We start from the raw sequence: 16,274 nt of genomic DNA on the forward strand, positions 1-16,274 counted from the left end.
CACTCTGTATTCGAGAACCTGTATTCCAATTTCCAAGATTGTATTATTGTATCTATCATTCGGATAAGATTTTGGAGAAATGAGTGCATGGGGGTAGCCTGCAAAGATGTATGAGTAGCGTATTGCAAAATATCTCCTCAAAAAAAAAAAACTATCAACCACAGCCGTGATTTATTATCCTTTTTTTTTTTCGGGGATCCCGTGATTTCTTATCGAATGGCAGAAGACGAAAATTTGAATACGATTTGAATAACCCATTGGTAGTATTGTAATTTTATTTTGAAAAGAAAAGAATTGCTCCAGCCAATAAATTTTGAAGGCTTGAAGCCTAGGCAAGCACCAAGCAGCTAGCCTGATCTTCGCAAGCCGTCGTTTACGGATAGTGAGATCTATCGAAACCTAGCCCGCGACCACGGTTGAAGCAAGTGAGAGGCATTCCTTACCAATGGTTTCCCTCAATTTCGACGGTTGTTCCATATTCTCGTGAAGAAAAACACGCATCTATTTATTCTCACTTGGGCTGTAGTCGGGCTAGCTGATTTGCTTTTTCCGTCTGTTGTTTTGTTGGGCCAGAGTGATGTATCCAGACTTTTTTTGTTTGTTTACATGGGCCTCTCGCTGATGTCATAACCGCTCAAAAAAAGAAGAAGGTTTTTTTTACAGCAAAAAAAGAAAAAAAAGAAGAAGAAGAAGGGTTGTTTCCACGGGGTTGTTCTAGTCTGCAAAATCCTTCTATCTCCTGGTCTGCCTGCTCTCCGGTATTCCGTTCTCCGCGCTTCTCCCCCTTCCGCTCCGATCGGTCAGTATTTGGATTCCATCGCCGCTGTGTGTAATCACCAGCCTCTGAATCTTTCTTCCTTCCCCTTGTCCCGATTCGGGAGCCAAGGGTTGTTGGACGACCCCTCCCCTCCCCCTCTTTCTTGAATTCTTGAAGCAATCCTAATTCCCCAATCTTAGTAGATTGCTGCCTCTGAACGATGCGTGATTGAGCTGAACTGATGCCGATGTTTCTTGATGTGGATCTTGATGGTGTGCTACTGTCTGCAGGGTTGGTCGGGCGAGCTGCTAAAGGGTTTGCGCTGAAGGTTTTCGTGGGAGTTGTCCGTCCATGGCGGCTGAGCTGGTGGGGCCGCGGGTGTACAGCTGCTGCAACTGCCGGAACCACGTCTGCCTTCACGACGACGTCGTCTCCAAGGCCTTTCAGGTCGACAGCCCAGCAGCCTTGTCTTCTCCTTGAGTCTTTTGTTCTGCTGTAGGAGCTGTGGCTAGCTTAGGAACTTTTGCTTGTGCTAAGAATCAACCATTTTTTTTTATTGTACAAACTTCTTGTTGGATCTCTGTGCTAGCCAACTTCTGACTGTTGGTACAGTTGGAGGAAGAAAATTTAGAAGCTGGCAAGGTTTGTAGTCAATTATTCATTCATATAATTTTGTGGGTACAAGTTATAACTTGAAAATAATACCACTTCCATTAAGCAAAGATGAATTTTTTAGGAGATGTATGTACAATACTTACCACAAGTACTTCTCATTTAACATCTCATTTCCCCCCTTTTCGAAAAAAACTTTTCATTTAACTTCACAGTGATACCCAAACTTAACAGACGAGATTGCATTATGAACAAACCATCTTTAGTGAAATTTACAATGCTAAAATGTGGTCTAACTGAAAATGCAATCATAACTGATGATCCAAAGTACAGTAACTGAAATTTATTATGGTGATGTGTGATTTGCGCCTTCTGCTAGTGCTTGGAGGATGATGCCTTCTCTGGTTTGTCGTTTTGGTCATTTTAGGGGAGGAATGGCCGTGCCTTTCTGTTCTCTCATGCCATGAATGTAGTTGTGGGGGCGAAAGAGGATAGGCAGCTTATGACGGGGCTACACACGGTGGCTGATATCTACTGTAGTGAGTGCCGTGAGGTGCTGGGCTGGAAATATGAGAGAGCATACGAGGAGACACAGAAGTACAAGGAAGGGAAGTTCATATTCGAGAAGTCAAAGATTGTCAAAGAGAACTGGTAGTATTGAAGATTAGACATGTCAATCTTTCTGCTGAAGATTACACATTCATTGTTACATGGTCACAAGTTTGTTTTGGTTCGTTACGTCTTTGTAAATATAGTCATCCAAGGGTTCCAAATCCAATCTCAAGGCTTCAAGTTCTTGTCAGTGTCATCTGTAAGTGCACGCCTGTCCGTTTCAGTGAATAACATACGCCTTGTGGTTATCTGTTCTGAAACCATGATATCCAATATGCATAATTTGATGGGTCTTGACAGATTGTTTATAATCTTTTCCTGCATGAGAATTTTCTCCAAGGATTTTGGCTGGAAATAAACAGCAGCTATGAATATTGTTAGTCTTGTTGAGACACACTGAAAATATGAAATAGCTATGGTTCCTGGAAACTAAGATGGCTGGGATCGAGGTTGAACTAAATATATGAATTGTATGTGAGCACAGAACATGTGTATAAGAAAGACATATTGTTATCTGTTCCTTGTTGTATAATTTTTCATAGTTAGTGATTAAAGGCAACAAATTGGGTCTGCATATGATATACGAGTATTTTTCTTCATAAAAGTAGAATAATTAGCAGACACACTGGTATTTTTTTTTCTTCTGTTCCCTGTTTCTTCCAGTGCTATATTTGTTTCTGTAGTTGATGGTCACATTAGGGTACAAACTGGTTCTACATACGTTATAATCTTGTCTAAAAGTTGACCAGTTAGCGAAGCAACTTATTTGTGTCATTTTTCATTTTATTTTTTTGCTGGATTTAGGATTTGTCCTGCACGCACAGTTTGGGATGACATGTGGTGAGGCATTGCAGAAGGGCCCAGTTTTATTTGTTTGGCTTAAAACCATTTTGATCAGGTTTCATTGAGATTTAGCTTCGAAAATTCTTAGTTTGGGTGATTCTCTGTTTTCTGAAGTTAAAGTTTGCATCTTAATCTATGACTCTGTGGTTGTCTCTTCGGCTTGTCTATTTTTCAGGCCTCCAGTCTGTCGAGGTTACCGATAAATGTACCAAATTCATCTGGAGTCATTTTGGTTGTGATCGAATGTGCTTGCTGACCAGAAGCTGGTTATTTAGATGATGCTCCGCGGTCGCTCGCTATCTGCTGTCTCACATCAGAAAGTAACACCTGAATGGAAGATGGAATTCACTCTTCCAGATTCCAGATAACAAGATTCTGAGATCGAAGAAGAATGCAGGTTTGTTGGGATGCCCAACATTTCTGCAGTTTTCTTAATAAAGAGAGGTCAAGGTGACCATCAGGCCCAGACCTTTTTGAGCACAACAGACACCGAGACAACTGTTGCTGCAATTTTTGGTCACATGCCTGATCATACATACCAATTTAGACATACAATCAGCAGGGAATGAGTATAACATTAGAAAATTAACATCAGAAACGACCACAAGCAGTGAAGGTTCACGCAGAGAGCAGAAATTCATCCACTCTCCATCTTCTCTAAACATTTGAAAACTAGTAGTATGAGTTAGACATCATCACTTGAGCTCCTCTTCATGAACCTCCTCCTCTTTCTTCTTCTTGCCCTGGCTCACCTCCTCCCCTGTACCCTCCACCATCTCGTTGTCGCTCGCGTCGACCACCGTGGCCGGCGCGACCTTGAACTTGGCATAGATGTCTCCCTTGTAGAAGCTCCTCGTCCTCCAGACCAAGATCAGCGACACGAGAGCGCCGGCAAGCGTGACGCCGGTGATGATGAGGAAAGCGTGCTTGAAGCAATTCACCCCCTTGCAGACCTTGTCCCCGACGGCGGCATGGCCGCCGTGCTGCCTTGCCGCCTCGGCGTCGTACATGCGGCCCGCGATGAGAACGTTGAGCACGTAGGCGCCGATGGGGCTGGCGGCGGAGCCGAAGTTGAAGAGCGTGGAGTAGTACTTGAGGCCAAACACCTCGGAGATGATGGAGAAGAGCAGCGGCCACTGCGCGCCAAAGCAGAACCCGATGATGACCGACGCGGCGTAGAGCGACTGCGGCACGCCGAAGGCGATGAGGAGGTGGCCGACGCAGGAGACGAGGAGCACGGCGGTGAGCGCCAGCGGGCGCGGGAACCTGTACCGTGCCAGGAAGAACTCCGACATGTAACCGGCGCCGACGCGTCCCGCGTAGTTCCAGATGCTGATGAGGGAGACGAAGGTGTTGATGCTCTTGGCCGGGTAGCCCAGCGACTGCCCGATCTGGGCCATGTTGTCGATCGCCGTCAGCGTGCCGCCGATGCCGAACACCGACACCACGAACAGCACCAGCATCTCCACGCTCACCAGCGCCTGCATGATGGAGTAGTCCTCCCCCAGCGCCGGCGGCTTGAACATGTTGGTGAGGCATCCTCCCATGCCACACGCCGGCTCATCGTCTTCTTTAGAAGGTTCTTGGACGGCGATGGTGGGAGGATGCTGGAGGGCCTCCTCGAGCTGGGACACGGCCTTGTACTCCTCCTTGATGACGACCCCGAGGGGCAAGAAGAGGATGAGGAGCAGCACGGCGGCGCCGATGCCGTAAGCGGCATGGGAGAACTTTGGCACCTGCTTCTGCACGACGATCATGACCAGGAGATACGTGGCGAGCGCGATGGAGATGTAGAGGAAGCAGAAGAAGGGCTTGCTGTTGGGCTCCTCCCCATCGGCACGCCTCCGGTACGGCAAGACCCTGATGGTGTGCACGAAGAAGATGTACACGGCGGCCGGGAGCCATGCGATGAGGAGCACGAGCGACTTGGCGTCATCGCCGTAGATGGCGAGGTAGAGCTGCGTGTAGATGGCGCCGCTGAGCCCGACAAAGCCCTTGAGGAGGCCGATGACGATGCCGCGGCTCTCGGGGAAGTTCTTGACGCAGGCGACGAGCGCGCCGGTGTTGGAGAAGGTGAGCGCGTTGGCGCCCACGCACATGTAGATGCACATGAGCCACACGGGCGGCGCCGCCGTGCGCTCCGTCAGGGCCAGGTACACCATCAGGTAGCCGCCCAGGTTCATGGCGGCACCGATGAGGAGAACGGCCCACGTGGGGGCGACCTGCTGGACGAGGCCGGAGACGATGCCCACGTTGGTGCCCAGGTCCTTGAAGAAGCCCAGCGTGTTGAGCGTCTGCTGGTTGTAGCCCAGCACGGAGCGGAGCTCCTTGGAGTAGAGCGCGAAGATGTAGGTGGAGCCCGATGCAGCCATCACCACCATGGACGCGAACACCACGTACCACCGGCTCCGCATCACCCGCAACGCGAACGCCGGCGTGCACATCGCCGACGCCGCCCCCTTCTTCTCGCCGCCGCTGCCGGCCATTTCGTCTTCGGTCTCCCCTCCCTCGATCACTTTGTGTAGGGATATAGTGGAGAACTGGAGATGGATACAGTCAGCACCAGAGCTTTGCTACTTATAGAGAAGTGACGGCGTGTGTGGACTAGTAAGTGTTTCTGCAACGCAATGCGTGGACTTGGACAGACAGCTGTGACAGATCGGGCGGCTAAAAGATTGAATTTTCTTTCTGTGGAGATCGCAGATGACGATGTTTAGCTGGAAGTGGACTTTTTTGTCACGTTGGGGAGATTTGATTGGATGCTAGTGCAATTTTAGACCTTCTGTACATGTTGATTAATCGCCGGAGATATGATGGCAGATATTCTAAGACGGAGAGAGGTGCGTGCTTGGGATTGTTTAGGGGATCAGTGGCAGCTAAGGAGTATGTACTAATCTATCTCCCTTCCTGACCAGCTCAAAACTTCGTTTTGACTATTTGTACAATCTCACATGCATCTTCTAAGGTGCCGAATGACTTTAATTTGAAGATCCAATATATATACTATACCAAATGACACCACATGCATTCCCGTCGCATCAATCACTCTTGCCCTCGACCAATCCCTCAAGTCCAAAGCCTGCAGGCATTTTATTTCATTTGATGCAGAATCATCACTTTTGAATCTCGGAGGACAGAGAGCCATGGGAATGAACGTACAGTTGCCACAAAGGAGTAATTAACAAGGCGTGTCATCTTGCTGTCACAAAAAAAAAAGGCGTGTCATCACTGTTTTCCCACTCCATCCAGATGGCGTTATGGCGACGAACAAAACACAGAACTATATTGTCTCGAATTAAGAGCAATGCAATTTTCTCGGAAATATATAAAACACATGCAAGCTTAGATTTCTTGGTGTTGTACGTAAACATATATAAACAACGCATCATGCTTTGTGCAAGATTCCCGCGTTCCTAAAATTACTGTAACATGCAGTTAAAATATCTCAGTGCAAGATACACATGCGACGAAAAACTATCTAGCCATCAACCAATGCGTGGCACAGCTAATAATTAAGCCAAAGAAGTACAGTAACTTGTAATGTAAGCACGGATCGATACGATTAGTTTAAGCCATGAAAGCAGCACGCTCCAACGAATTTGGGGAATAGACTAGTGAGGGAGATCGAGAATGAAATTCGAGATACGATTAGGGTTTCCCTATCCTAGTTTATGCTCCGTGTGCCTCGCATGATGGAGTGATTCGATATATTCCAACTGGGGTTTCTGTCTGGACAACTTGATCCCCGCTGACTTGGGAGTTTGAAAGGGTGCATATGCGTGCCGGTTCTTGATTGCTGTCATGGGTGGGATAGAGACAGCTGCTAGCGCAAGCCATGGTCTAGGTAATACCGAGCATGCATATATGAGCTGCTATGTGATTTGTGTGTGTCCGATGAACAACCGACGGATGGATGGAGATCATGATATTAGCTGTAGACGAGTATTTATGTCGTGAGCATTATTATAACGAAACATGTTCGGTTGTTCTGAGATCTGATCGATCGGCTTAATTATGCGATCTCGTGTGAATTATATTATAATGGCGGCTAAGGAACGTTTTTTTTTTTGACGGGCTGCCAAGGAACGATATTCAGCTGAGAGGTGAGATGCATGTAGTATGATCTCTGATGCCATACATTGATCAGGTCTGGACGGTATATTTTGGCAAACAGCTGTAGCATCTAATTTGCCAAAGAAGGGTTTAGAAAACCGACCAAACAGCCCCTCAAAAAAAAAAAGAATCAACCAAAGAGTACAGAGCAAAACTAATACTGTAGAGAAGAACAGAGTACATGTAGGTATGGGATGAGATCTATGGTACTTGATCCGAATTAACCCGAGACCAGAGCAATTAGATTGCTCTAGCTGCATTTTAATTAAGCTGTTCATTTTCGAAAGGAGGAAGCACCATGCATGGCCTCTGCATTTCAAGTTGTAGCTTCTCCTTTGATGATCGACATCACACCGCCTGGCCAAATCAATTTATTCTGAAAAAAAAACCGTTTGCTTGCGTTATTTCCAAGTTTTAGAGGACGAGGATGCATGGTTACAGAAGATGCCACTTTGGCTGCCGATTTTCTGGCACAGTGGCGAGCATTCTTTTCCAAGGTTTTTCCCTACGCTCTGGTCAATAGTGCCAAATGTCAAGACCCATGAGCAAACACCGATTGATCTAGCTAGTTGCAACGAGGGGTCTAGATTTTTCGCACAATTAAACTGGCAATCGATGAGCAAATAAAACATCGTTTCCTCGATGTTGTGGCGAGGGGGCCAATTTGCCATTCTAAATCCCTTTTTCTAAAGAAGGAAAGCCGTCAATAAGGTCTAATTTTGAAGCTTTGGTCACGAGAAAGTCAAAGGTAAAAGTGGAGAGTGATTTGGATGATCGATTCAAACGATGTTGCATTTTAAACTTTGATCTAGCAAAAAAAGTCACAACCCACCTTCCAAGAGACCTTCTTGCATTCTTTCCAAAACATAAGACTTGTCGTTCGCTCACGTCGCCCGGAGGGTGCCCCCGGTCAGGTTGGGAGAAACCCCCTTTCTCCAAAACCAGCTAAAGAAACTAATACGAGACGAAGCGACAAGGGGTGATTTATTTACGAGATGTTACTCCTCGTCGGAATATTTCCGACAAGCTTATTGAGTCACTAGGGTTTATATCTCTGAAGCATCATAAAAATCATAGTCTGTGCGTATTCACCAAGTTGTTCTTTGAGACCAATCTCTTTGCGGCAGTTACAGGATAGTATATTTTTTACTGTTACTAGTTCCCGGTAACACAGCATTTACTCCTACTCCTACTGCTTTTCTGCACGCTTCAGCCTTCAGTCTTCGTTGACGCAAGGGGGATGGGTGAAGAAGCATGAGGATAAGACAGGAAACAGCGTGTACACGAGCTCCATGCTTTGGGGGGGTGTGAACCGCGAAGTGGGCGAGAACCGAATTCAAGTCCACGATTTTGTTTCTCGGCTGTTGCTATCTCTCTCCACGTCCTTTTTTCTCCGGCCAATATGGACATGCCGACTTATAGTTTGAGCCGTTCCCGGAGCCGCGGAGTTGCTCTGTACCCCGTGTCTCCACCGGCACTTGGCCCATGCGCGCGTCCGTTCAAGGCCAACGAGCTCAGATCTGACTTGCTCCTTGGAGCCGGTGCCGCTTGGTCAGAGCGCGTCAATGTCCATACGCAACTCTCTCGCTCGGCATCGATCCAAAACCTCGTGGGCCTTGCATTTTTTTTTTTAAGGAAGCGTGTTCTCGTGTTCGATCTGGACGGGTTTTCCTGTCTCGGCATTGTTTCGAATATATGGTTTTTACCTAATGGCTAGACGGTGCATCTGCACTTTTTCCTCTTCCTGGTGCAAGCACGCGAGACCGCTCGTCCCGGCTGATGCGGTTCAAACAGGCATAGCGGTGGGACCAAGCCAAAAATTACCCCTCTGCCTCCTCCTGCCCACTGATCGGCAGCTTATTTGAAGTGTTTTTTCATGCTCATTTGCATTGTTTGATATTGAATTCATCCAATTTGGTGCACATTTGCATTGATTAAAAATACTAAACCGGCAAAAGAAGTACTTTACAACAGATGCTATCTTTTTGCATTTCAGTGCGACAAGGCACTTATTCTTCAATTCCTGGGATTTGTGTGAGGAATCAAACAAGTACATTAGCTTTGCAAGGACCTTGTTGGCATCGACTTTGCACCAAAAGTACTCAGATTGAAGAAAGAAGAAGAAAAGAGAGAATAAGAGAAGGACCGAACAGTAAAAAAGACAGTCACGTGGCCACTGACTCCTCTCCATCGTCCCACAAAAAGCAACACCTCTCCATTAGATGCTTCGTTTTGGCTTTGGATCCAAGAAAAGGGGAGAGAAAGGGGAAAGCAAGGTCGAGGGCGTTCCTGGGGGCACATCTGGATCGACTAGGAAGAAGAGAAGAACTCCAACACATCGCCATCGTCAAGCTACCGAAGAAATTGCAGCTCTAGTCTGCCCCGGTCTCCTCCCTCTGCTTTCTCCTGCTTCCACTACATTGAGCAACGCCTGCAGCAACACCTCTTCGACGAAATCTTGGTGAAAAGTCCAGAACACACTTCCAATCTTTAGTTGTTTTGCTGATCTCGTTGTGCCTGTAATCAAGAATACCTCTGTTAGTAGCATCTTAGAATTTCCTGGTGCTTGTGGTTGTGAAGTTTTTAAGTTCAGAACTTTGTTTTTTGCACCTTCATCTTATCACTTCAGATCAGATATGATTGTGTTAATTTCAGTGTGCTCCAGTAGTGTGTGTTTCAGTGTATAAATTCCCTACGAAAATAACAAAAACATAGCACAGCTTTTATTTCTTGATTTATTTTCCATATTTGTCCTGCTCTTGTTCTTATTTCCCCTGCTTGATTATTGTTGGAACTGAGTAAATTTAGTAGTTAGCGTGTTCCTGTGTGTGTGGTTGCTTAATTCATAGTGTTTGAATCATTTAAGATTTCCTTGTCAAAATCTTGTTCATTTCAGTTTTCCTTTCATTTCAGTTACTGTTCACGTCATTGAGAATTCACAAACCAAATTTTGATTTGGCTGACCTGTTCGAAACTAAACTCTGCTGGTAGTTTGGTCCCTGAGAATGAACATGACAACTCTATATTATAACCACATCACCCACCATCGTCCCCCATCCCGAGCTCACCAAATCCGCCTCGAAATCAGCCGCTGCAGCGAATGGATCCGGCGCGCAGGCCCTCGTCCTCCGCTGCCTCCCCCGCCATGGCGATGGCGCGGAGCTGCTTGTGATGGTGCGGCGCGCCATGGTGGAAGACGGGCGCGCTGCCGATTGCAAGGTGGGCGCCCCTCCCTCCCTCTCTCGGCCTCCCCACCTGTGCAGAGCGCCCCCGGCTCCTACCCCACTTGCGTAGCGCGCCCACGCACGGCCGCATCGTCGCCCGCCGCTGGACGTCGTCTCGTGGACATCCGAAATTGCGCACCCGACGCGGGAGGGCGACCTGCAGTTGGCGGCCGCGACACTCTCCTCCCCGCCGCGTCGCCCCCAACGACGTCGCCCTCCTCGCCGTCGTCACTTCCTGTATGCGCCTGCCTCGCGATCTCGCTCCAGGCGCTCGCCTCGCGCTTTCCCCCCAGCGACCTCCTCGTATGCGCCTGCCTTGCGCGGTTCTACCTCGCGTCCCGCCTTCCCCATGGAGCCCTCCAGCTGTTTGAGTCCATGCCCGACAGGTCTGCCGTCACCAACAACACGATGCTCAACGGCCTCTTGCTCAACGGCCTCGTCGCTGCCGCGTGCGACGTGTTTGATGAAATGCCAAACCCACCATACTAGCCGCCGACGCGCCACGTCCATATCTGCTCAGCGGCGCCACCCTCTCCATCCCCCTTTCTCTACGTGAATAGGTTTCAATTGTTTGTCCTCGCGCTGTTTTGGAGAATGCTCTATGGATGGTCTGGGGTGGACAGGAGGCTGGTTGTTGGTCCCTTGTTGATTCGGTTTTTCATCCAGCAGCGGATTTTCGACCATCTACCTTCATGCTACGTGGCTGCACATGTCCCATGATGTAGCTATTCGTTTGGGGTGAATAGTTGCTAAATCACATTACGAAGTTGCTTAGGTTTTGTCAAAAGTCGCTCACCATCACACAAAGTTTTTTTAGTTACTTTCCTAATTCCTATAGGTAGTTTGTGCATTCAATAACAAGAGTTGGTTAAGTTAATCATAAACAATTGTTGGGGTTGATTTGCTGGGGATAGTTAACCGCGGGACGACCCGTCCTCCATCTGCTCTTGAGAACTGAGTGAGCGGTGTACGGTGGTGGTGGTTTTCATCGGCGGCAGGTTTCCAACAGAAGGCTTGGCTCCAGCTCCTCTTTTCGATTCAAAGGTTGCTGGTGTGGAGGGTGGTAGATTGCTTGGTTGATGTGTGCTGAGTGTCATTTGGAGATACCTTGATCTGCAGTTTGTAAGTTGTGGCCATGAGTAGATTTTACATTGTGCCATGCAACTACTGTAACTGAGTTTGCGACTTTTACATGGTGGCATGCAACTATTGTTACTCAATTTGAAACTTTTTCACAAGGTAGGAAGAATTGGTAAGTGTATATTGAAGCAAAAGATCCAACAAATGAACACCCAGATAACAACTGGATCAGAGAATATAATGGGATTTTTAGTAATTTTGCATAATTTTGTAGGTCTTGCAACTTTTCTATTTCAGTCGGCAACTTTTGTACACGATTGGGCAACTGTTTTGGCGGGTGTCAACAGCCAGTTGTTTAGCAAGCAATTTTTTGATCCAAATTTGTTCCCTACAAGTGAAGAGGGAACATGTACCTTTGAATCCATAGTTGCTTCTTACCCGCATCATAGTTAGAATATTTTTTAATTAAAAATTGCTTATATTTGTAGATAGTTGTCAAAAATAACCCAAATGATTGCTTACTATTGATCTAAAGTTGCTACATCTTGCACATCGTTAGACCTTACTAAACATCGTTACTACAACTAAGTTACAGGAATATATGAAAAACTTGCATTGTTTGTCACAAAAGTTGTTTTCCTAAGGTTTCCAATATGGGAGCTAAAGTTATTAGTATGAGATACAAAGTTGATTGTAGAGAAGAGTCAAAGTTGACATACACTAGCGAAAATTGCCACCCTGAACACTGAAGTTATTCGCGATGAAGTGAAAGTTGCTAGAGGGAAGGAAAATCTTTTGCTAGTATGAGAGCCAAAGTAGCTAATATGTGAGTCAAAGTTGCTAAGAGTCGTAATTGCTACTATAGTAGCCAAAGTTGCTACTATGGTAGTCAAATATTCTAGTATAAGAGCCAAAGTTGCTAATATGGAGTTAAAATTACCGTTATGAGAGTCAAAGCTGACGATATGGGTGTCCAAAGTTGTTGTTATGAGACTCCAAAGTTGACAGTCTAGAAGTCTAAAGTTGCTAGTATGAGAGCCAACATTTGTTAGTATGTGAGTTAAATGTTGCCAGTATAGAAGCCTAAGTTGATAGTATGGGAGTCAAATGCTCCGTATAGAAGCCAAAAGTTGATAGTATGACAACGAAAGTTATCGATATGTGAGACAAACTTGCTACTATGAGAGTCCAAAGTTGTCAGCTCAAAAGACAAAGTTGCCATCCGAAACAACATTTGTCTGCCATGGAGTAATAGTTGCTGGAGTGGAGAAAAAAATTACCACCGGTATGTGAGAGCTAAGGTTGCATGTCACGGGACACTTTAAAGTTGTTTTTCATAGAGTGAAATTTGCTACTATGTGAGTAAAATGGGGGGTCAAATTTGCTATCACAAAATACAAATTTTCTAACACATTAGCAAAAGTTGTCACCCGAAACACTAAAGTTGTCTGCGATGGAGTAAAAGTTGTTAGAGGGAAGCAAAAGATTGCATGACATGAGAGCGGATCGAAGTTGTCATATGTGAGCCGAAGTTGCTAGTGTAGAAGTCAAAGTTGTTAGTATGAGCCAAAATTATCATCACATGAGCCAAGTTGCTAATATAAAAGTCAAAGTTGGCAGGACATAAGACAAAGTTGCTACCGGGCTTCTTTGGTAATTTTTGCTTCCTTTGAGGTGATTTTGGTTCCACCACAACAACTTTGCATCCTCTACATATAACCTCGATTGCTTCGAAAATTTTGAGTGAATTACAAGCAATGTTGACTCTTTTGTTTGCAACATTGTATTTTCTGTAGCAACTTTCGTTTAATTTTAGCACTACCGGGAAAGTTGCAAACAGTACGAGAAAATTGCATTGTTTAACAGCAAAGTTGCTTTTCAAAAAATATTGGTCAAAATATAAATTGGGATCTAGTTTTGAAGATCTTGTCGCGATAGAACCGACGGTGAAAACGGATTGTAATTCCGACGCTCGGTTTTAAAGCCAGCAAGCTTGAGGCGGACACAGCACGCGCTTACTTTTTCGGGCGATGACGCGCTTTCCTTTTTTGGGTGTTGGCTAGATCAGGTTTGCGAGCCAACGGCCGCCGACTAGTCTCGTCCTTTTTTTTTGCTGAGTTCTATTTGGAATCGTGTACTCCGTATTGTTTAGGCTGAAATTTCTGAAAACTTGCTTACTCCCTCTGGCCCAATCCGACAGCCCCCTATCGTTTCTCTCTTTCTCCTTATCTTCAGCCGAGCCCAGCTTACGTATACCAAGCCCAATAGCCGTATGGACGGCAAGCCCATGCGAGTCTAGTGGTCTTCCTCGATCACCAGCACAGACAAAATTTGGCTCAAAAAAACCCAGCACAGACAAAGGCACTGGACAGTAGATTAGGGATGGCGATGGCGAAAATTTCTTTTAGATCCGGGGTCCAGGAATTTCTGAATCTGGACCATTAAATTCTCCATCCTATAGTCATCGTCGGTCTGCTCTTAGTATACTGATCCCTTCTTTCCCGTATCTGCCGGTATACTAAGATCCCTTCTTTCCCGTATCTGCCGGTATTTTCGTCGTTTGCCCTTAGTATACCGATCCGTTCTTTCCCGTATCCGCGACTGGGCCTGACAACCATTTGGCCCAAGTCCGCTTCCTTCCTCGATGGGCTAGCACAAGTTCCAGTCACTTTGGTACAAGCAGCACGGGAGTATAAAAAAATACTACATAATGCTTAACTTTTGTCTTAAAATTGTCTCAAATATTTATTCCTAAATAACGTCTATCTCTAAATAACATCTAGATATAGATACTAATTCTATTTGCTGGGCCAATAAATTGCTGGCTCACTGTATGGCCAATAAAGTCTAAAGATACGGTCTAATTTTCACAGTATTTACCGACACACTTAGACATGCGGTGAACATGTCTAAGTGTACATGTGGTGAACAATTTGAAAAGAATTAATTCACACTTACAACCTTCGAAAAGTATTAAGTCCGAAAATGTACATTTTCAAAGTTTAGGAATTGGCACCTTTTAAAAAAATAATTAAGTCCTCAAGCGTGTTTTCTTACTTAAAAAGAAGCACAACCAAACTAGATTAAGTGCACGGTAGCATACTCTGCATGAAGAATGTGCACACACGACCATGTCAACAGAACCAGCAGGAATGCACACCCTTTATTTGCTTATCTTACACAGAGCCCATTAAAGTTGCATAAACTTTGATACACACGGCTAAAGTTGCACAGGCTTTTTGTCTCGCCTGCCACGATGCTCCTACGAGACTACAGGAACAAAGTCTGCACAACATTTCGCCCTCGTTGGTTCATCCATGCCCGCTGGGATTTTACTGACGACTGAGGTGTGATGCGAACAACTCAAGCGGCGTGATCGTCCTCTTGGTTCAGCCTCGCCGCCGTGGCGACCGCGGCGCCCACCCCGCTGGCTTTCGTTCGCGCTCCGGCATCGGCGAACGTCTCCGCCTCCACCACCCTCGCCGCGTCCTCCCTCCCCGCCGCCCTGTCGCCCGCCAGCTTCGTCGTCGCGTCCTGCACAAACACACACACGGGGATTAGCCGGTGGTTCAATTAATCTCCGTAGCTAATAAATTAAACAGGGCACGCGCGGGGGTGTTTATTACCGAGAGCACGTCGCCGACCATGATCTTGTCTCGGTCGCTCTGGGCCCGCAGGTTGGCGCGCGCAGCGGCCTGGGCCTGGTCCGCGAGGCCGCCGGGCATGGTCTTGCCCGCTCCCTGGGCCTGGGCCTCCGCGGCCCGGATGGCCTGCGCGTCGGCCTCGTCGACGGGCCGGTCGCCCGCGGACAGCGCCGCCGCCTCCATCGCCTCGCCGATGGTCACCTTGCTGCTGGCGTCCTCCTCTTCCATGACCATGGGCTGGTCCGCCACGGAGTACTGGCCGACGACCTGGCCGGCGACGAACTCGGTGACGACGCAGCCGCCGGGGACGGGGGTCTGGGTGACGGCGATGCCCTGGCCGTACGCGGCGTGGCTGGCCTGGCCGGGCCGGACGGCGCCCACGGCCTGGTTGTACGCCGCCGCCGTCTCCATGGCCGTCGCCGCGCGGAACCCGCCGCCGCCGGCATGCGCGCCTCCCTGCACGCTCTCCTCCGCGGACCGCATCGCCGCGGCGTCGCGTGGCGCGATGGGCTGCACGGCCAGGTCGCCCGTCACGGCGAAGACATGCCCGTACTGGATGGGCTCCGGCCCCGGCTGCTGCTCCTCCTGGGCGGCGCCCTTGTTCATCTCGTGCTCGTGGTCGCCTCTCGTCGGCTGTGCTTGAGCCATGCTAGATTGACGAGTCTCTTCGCTCGATATCTATGATGAATCGGCTGTGTTCTGGGCTTAGTACAAGGCATAACCGATGTATAAGTACGTTCAACGAGGTGATGCGGTGGCCGGCAGGGTGGCCCGGGTGTATGGGCCAGTGGACACGTGTGGTCCTCAGTGGGTGCAAACGTGGAGGGGATGCGTTCCGGCTGTGGATCTTTCGAGTAGGTGTCTTCGTGCCGGTGCACCGTCATCGAGATCGGGTACTAGTATATGGATATGGCCTGTACCCAAAGCTTCATCCCTAGGCAGGATCAGGATGAGGTGTGTACTGCCGCTGGCTGGGTTACGCTCGCTGGTGCCTTCTTATTCGTCGCCGACGACCATGACTACGCCGCATGCACCACACGTGACATGATTCTCGTGAGAAGATTTCCCTTATTACAACTTTTGTAAGGTTTCTTTCTCGAGGACCGCACATCTCAAAACAAATTGTCTTTTTGTCGTGCACAAAGTAGCTTCCTGCATTTGTCCTGCAACCCGGAAGGCGTTGTGACTAAGAGGTTCCTTTCTTCGTTTCTAAATTTTTGTCGTGCTTAAAATCACAAACTGGTTTGGATGCCGACATGTGACTCATTGTCAGTTTTTTTTATTATTGAGGGGCCTAGTAGGTTTGCAGCACAGAGTTTAGGACCCATTACTCTACCACACGGCTCATGACGGCTTACCGCGGTATGTAATTTGACGAGTACCTACCAA

General features: G+C 47.5%; 3 protein-coding genes across 3 annotated transcripts; 1 reads left to right on the forward strand and 2 right to left on the reverse strand.

The window, feature by feature from the left end:
* Positions 1 to 645: 645 nt before the first annotated feature.
* On the forward strand, positions 646 to 2,292 carry LOC100842583 (protein yippee-like At4g27745). Its single transcript, XM_003576328.4, has 3 exons — positions 646 to 799; positions 1,048 to 1,204; positions 1,797 to 2,292. Exons 2-3 carry the CDS (start codon positions 1,109 to 1,111, stop codon positions 2,022 to 2,024), a joined length of 324 nt encoding a protein of 107 aa, XP_003576376.1. The 5' UTR covers positions 646 to 799; positions 1,048 to 1,108; the 3' UTR covers positions 2,025 to 2,292.
* Positions 2,293 to 3,309: 1,017 nt separating this feature from the next.
* Positions 3,310 to 5,385, reverse strand: LOC100839547. Its single transcript, XM_003576143.4, has one exon. The coding sequence runs from the start codon at positions 5,308 to 5,310 to the stop codon at positions 3,520 to 3,522; it is 1,791 nt and encodes a 596-aa protein (XP_003576191.1). The 5' UTR covers positions 5,311 to 5,385; the 3' UTR covers positions 3,310 to 3,519.
* Positions 5,386 to 14,282: 8,897 nt separating this feature from the next.
* LOC100832793 (late embryogenesis abundant protein 31) lies at positions 14,283 to 15,768 on the reverse strand. Its single transcript, XM_003575466.4, has 2 exons — positions 14,868 to 15,768; positions 14,283 to 14,775 (listed from the first exon to the last, which is right to left on the reverse strand). Exons 1-2 carry the CDS (start codon positions 15,531 to 15,533, stop codon positions 14,605 to 14,607), a joined length of 837 nt encoding a protein of 278 aa, XP_003575514.1. The 5' UTR covers positions 15,534 to 15,768; the 3' UTR covers positions 14,283 to 14,604.
* Positions 15,769 to 16,274: the final 506 nt, after the last annotated feature.

This window comes from Brachypodium distachyon, chromosome 4, assembly GCF_000005505.3.
Source record: "Brachypodium distachyon strain Bd21 chromosome 4, Brachypodium_distachyon_v3.0, whole genome shotgun sequence".
NCBI classification, from domain to species: domain Eukaryota; kingdom Viridiplantae; phylum Streptophyta; class Magnoliopsida; order Poales; family Poaceae; genus Brachypodium; species Brachypodium distachyon.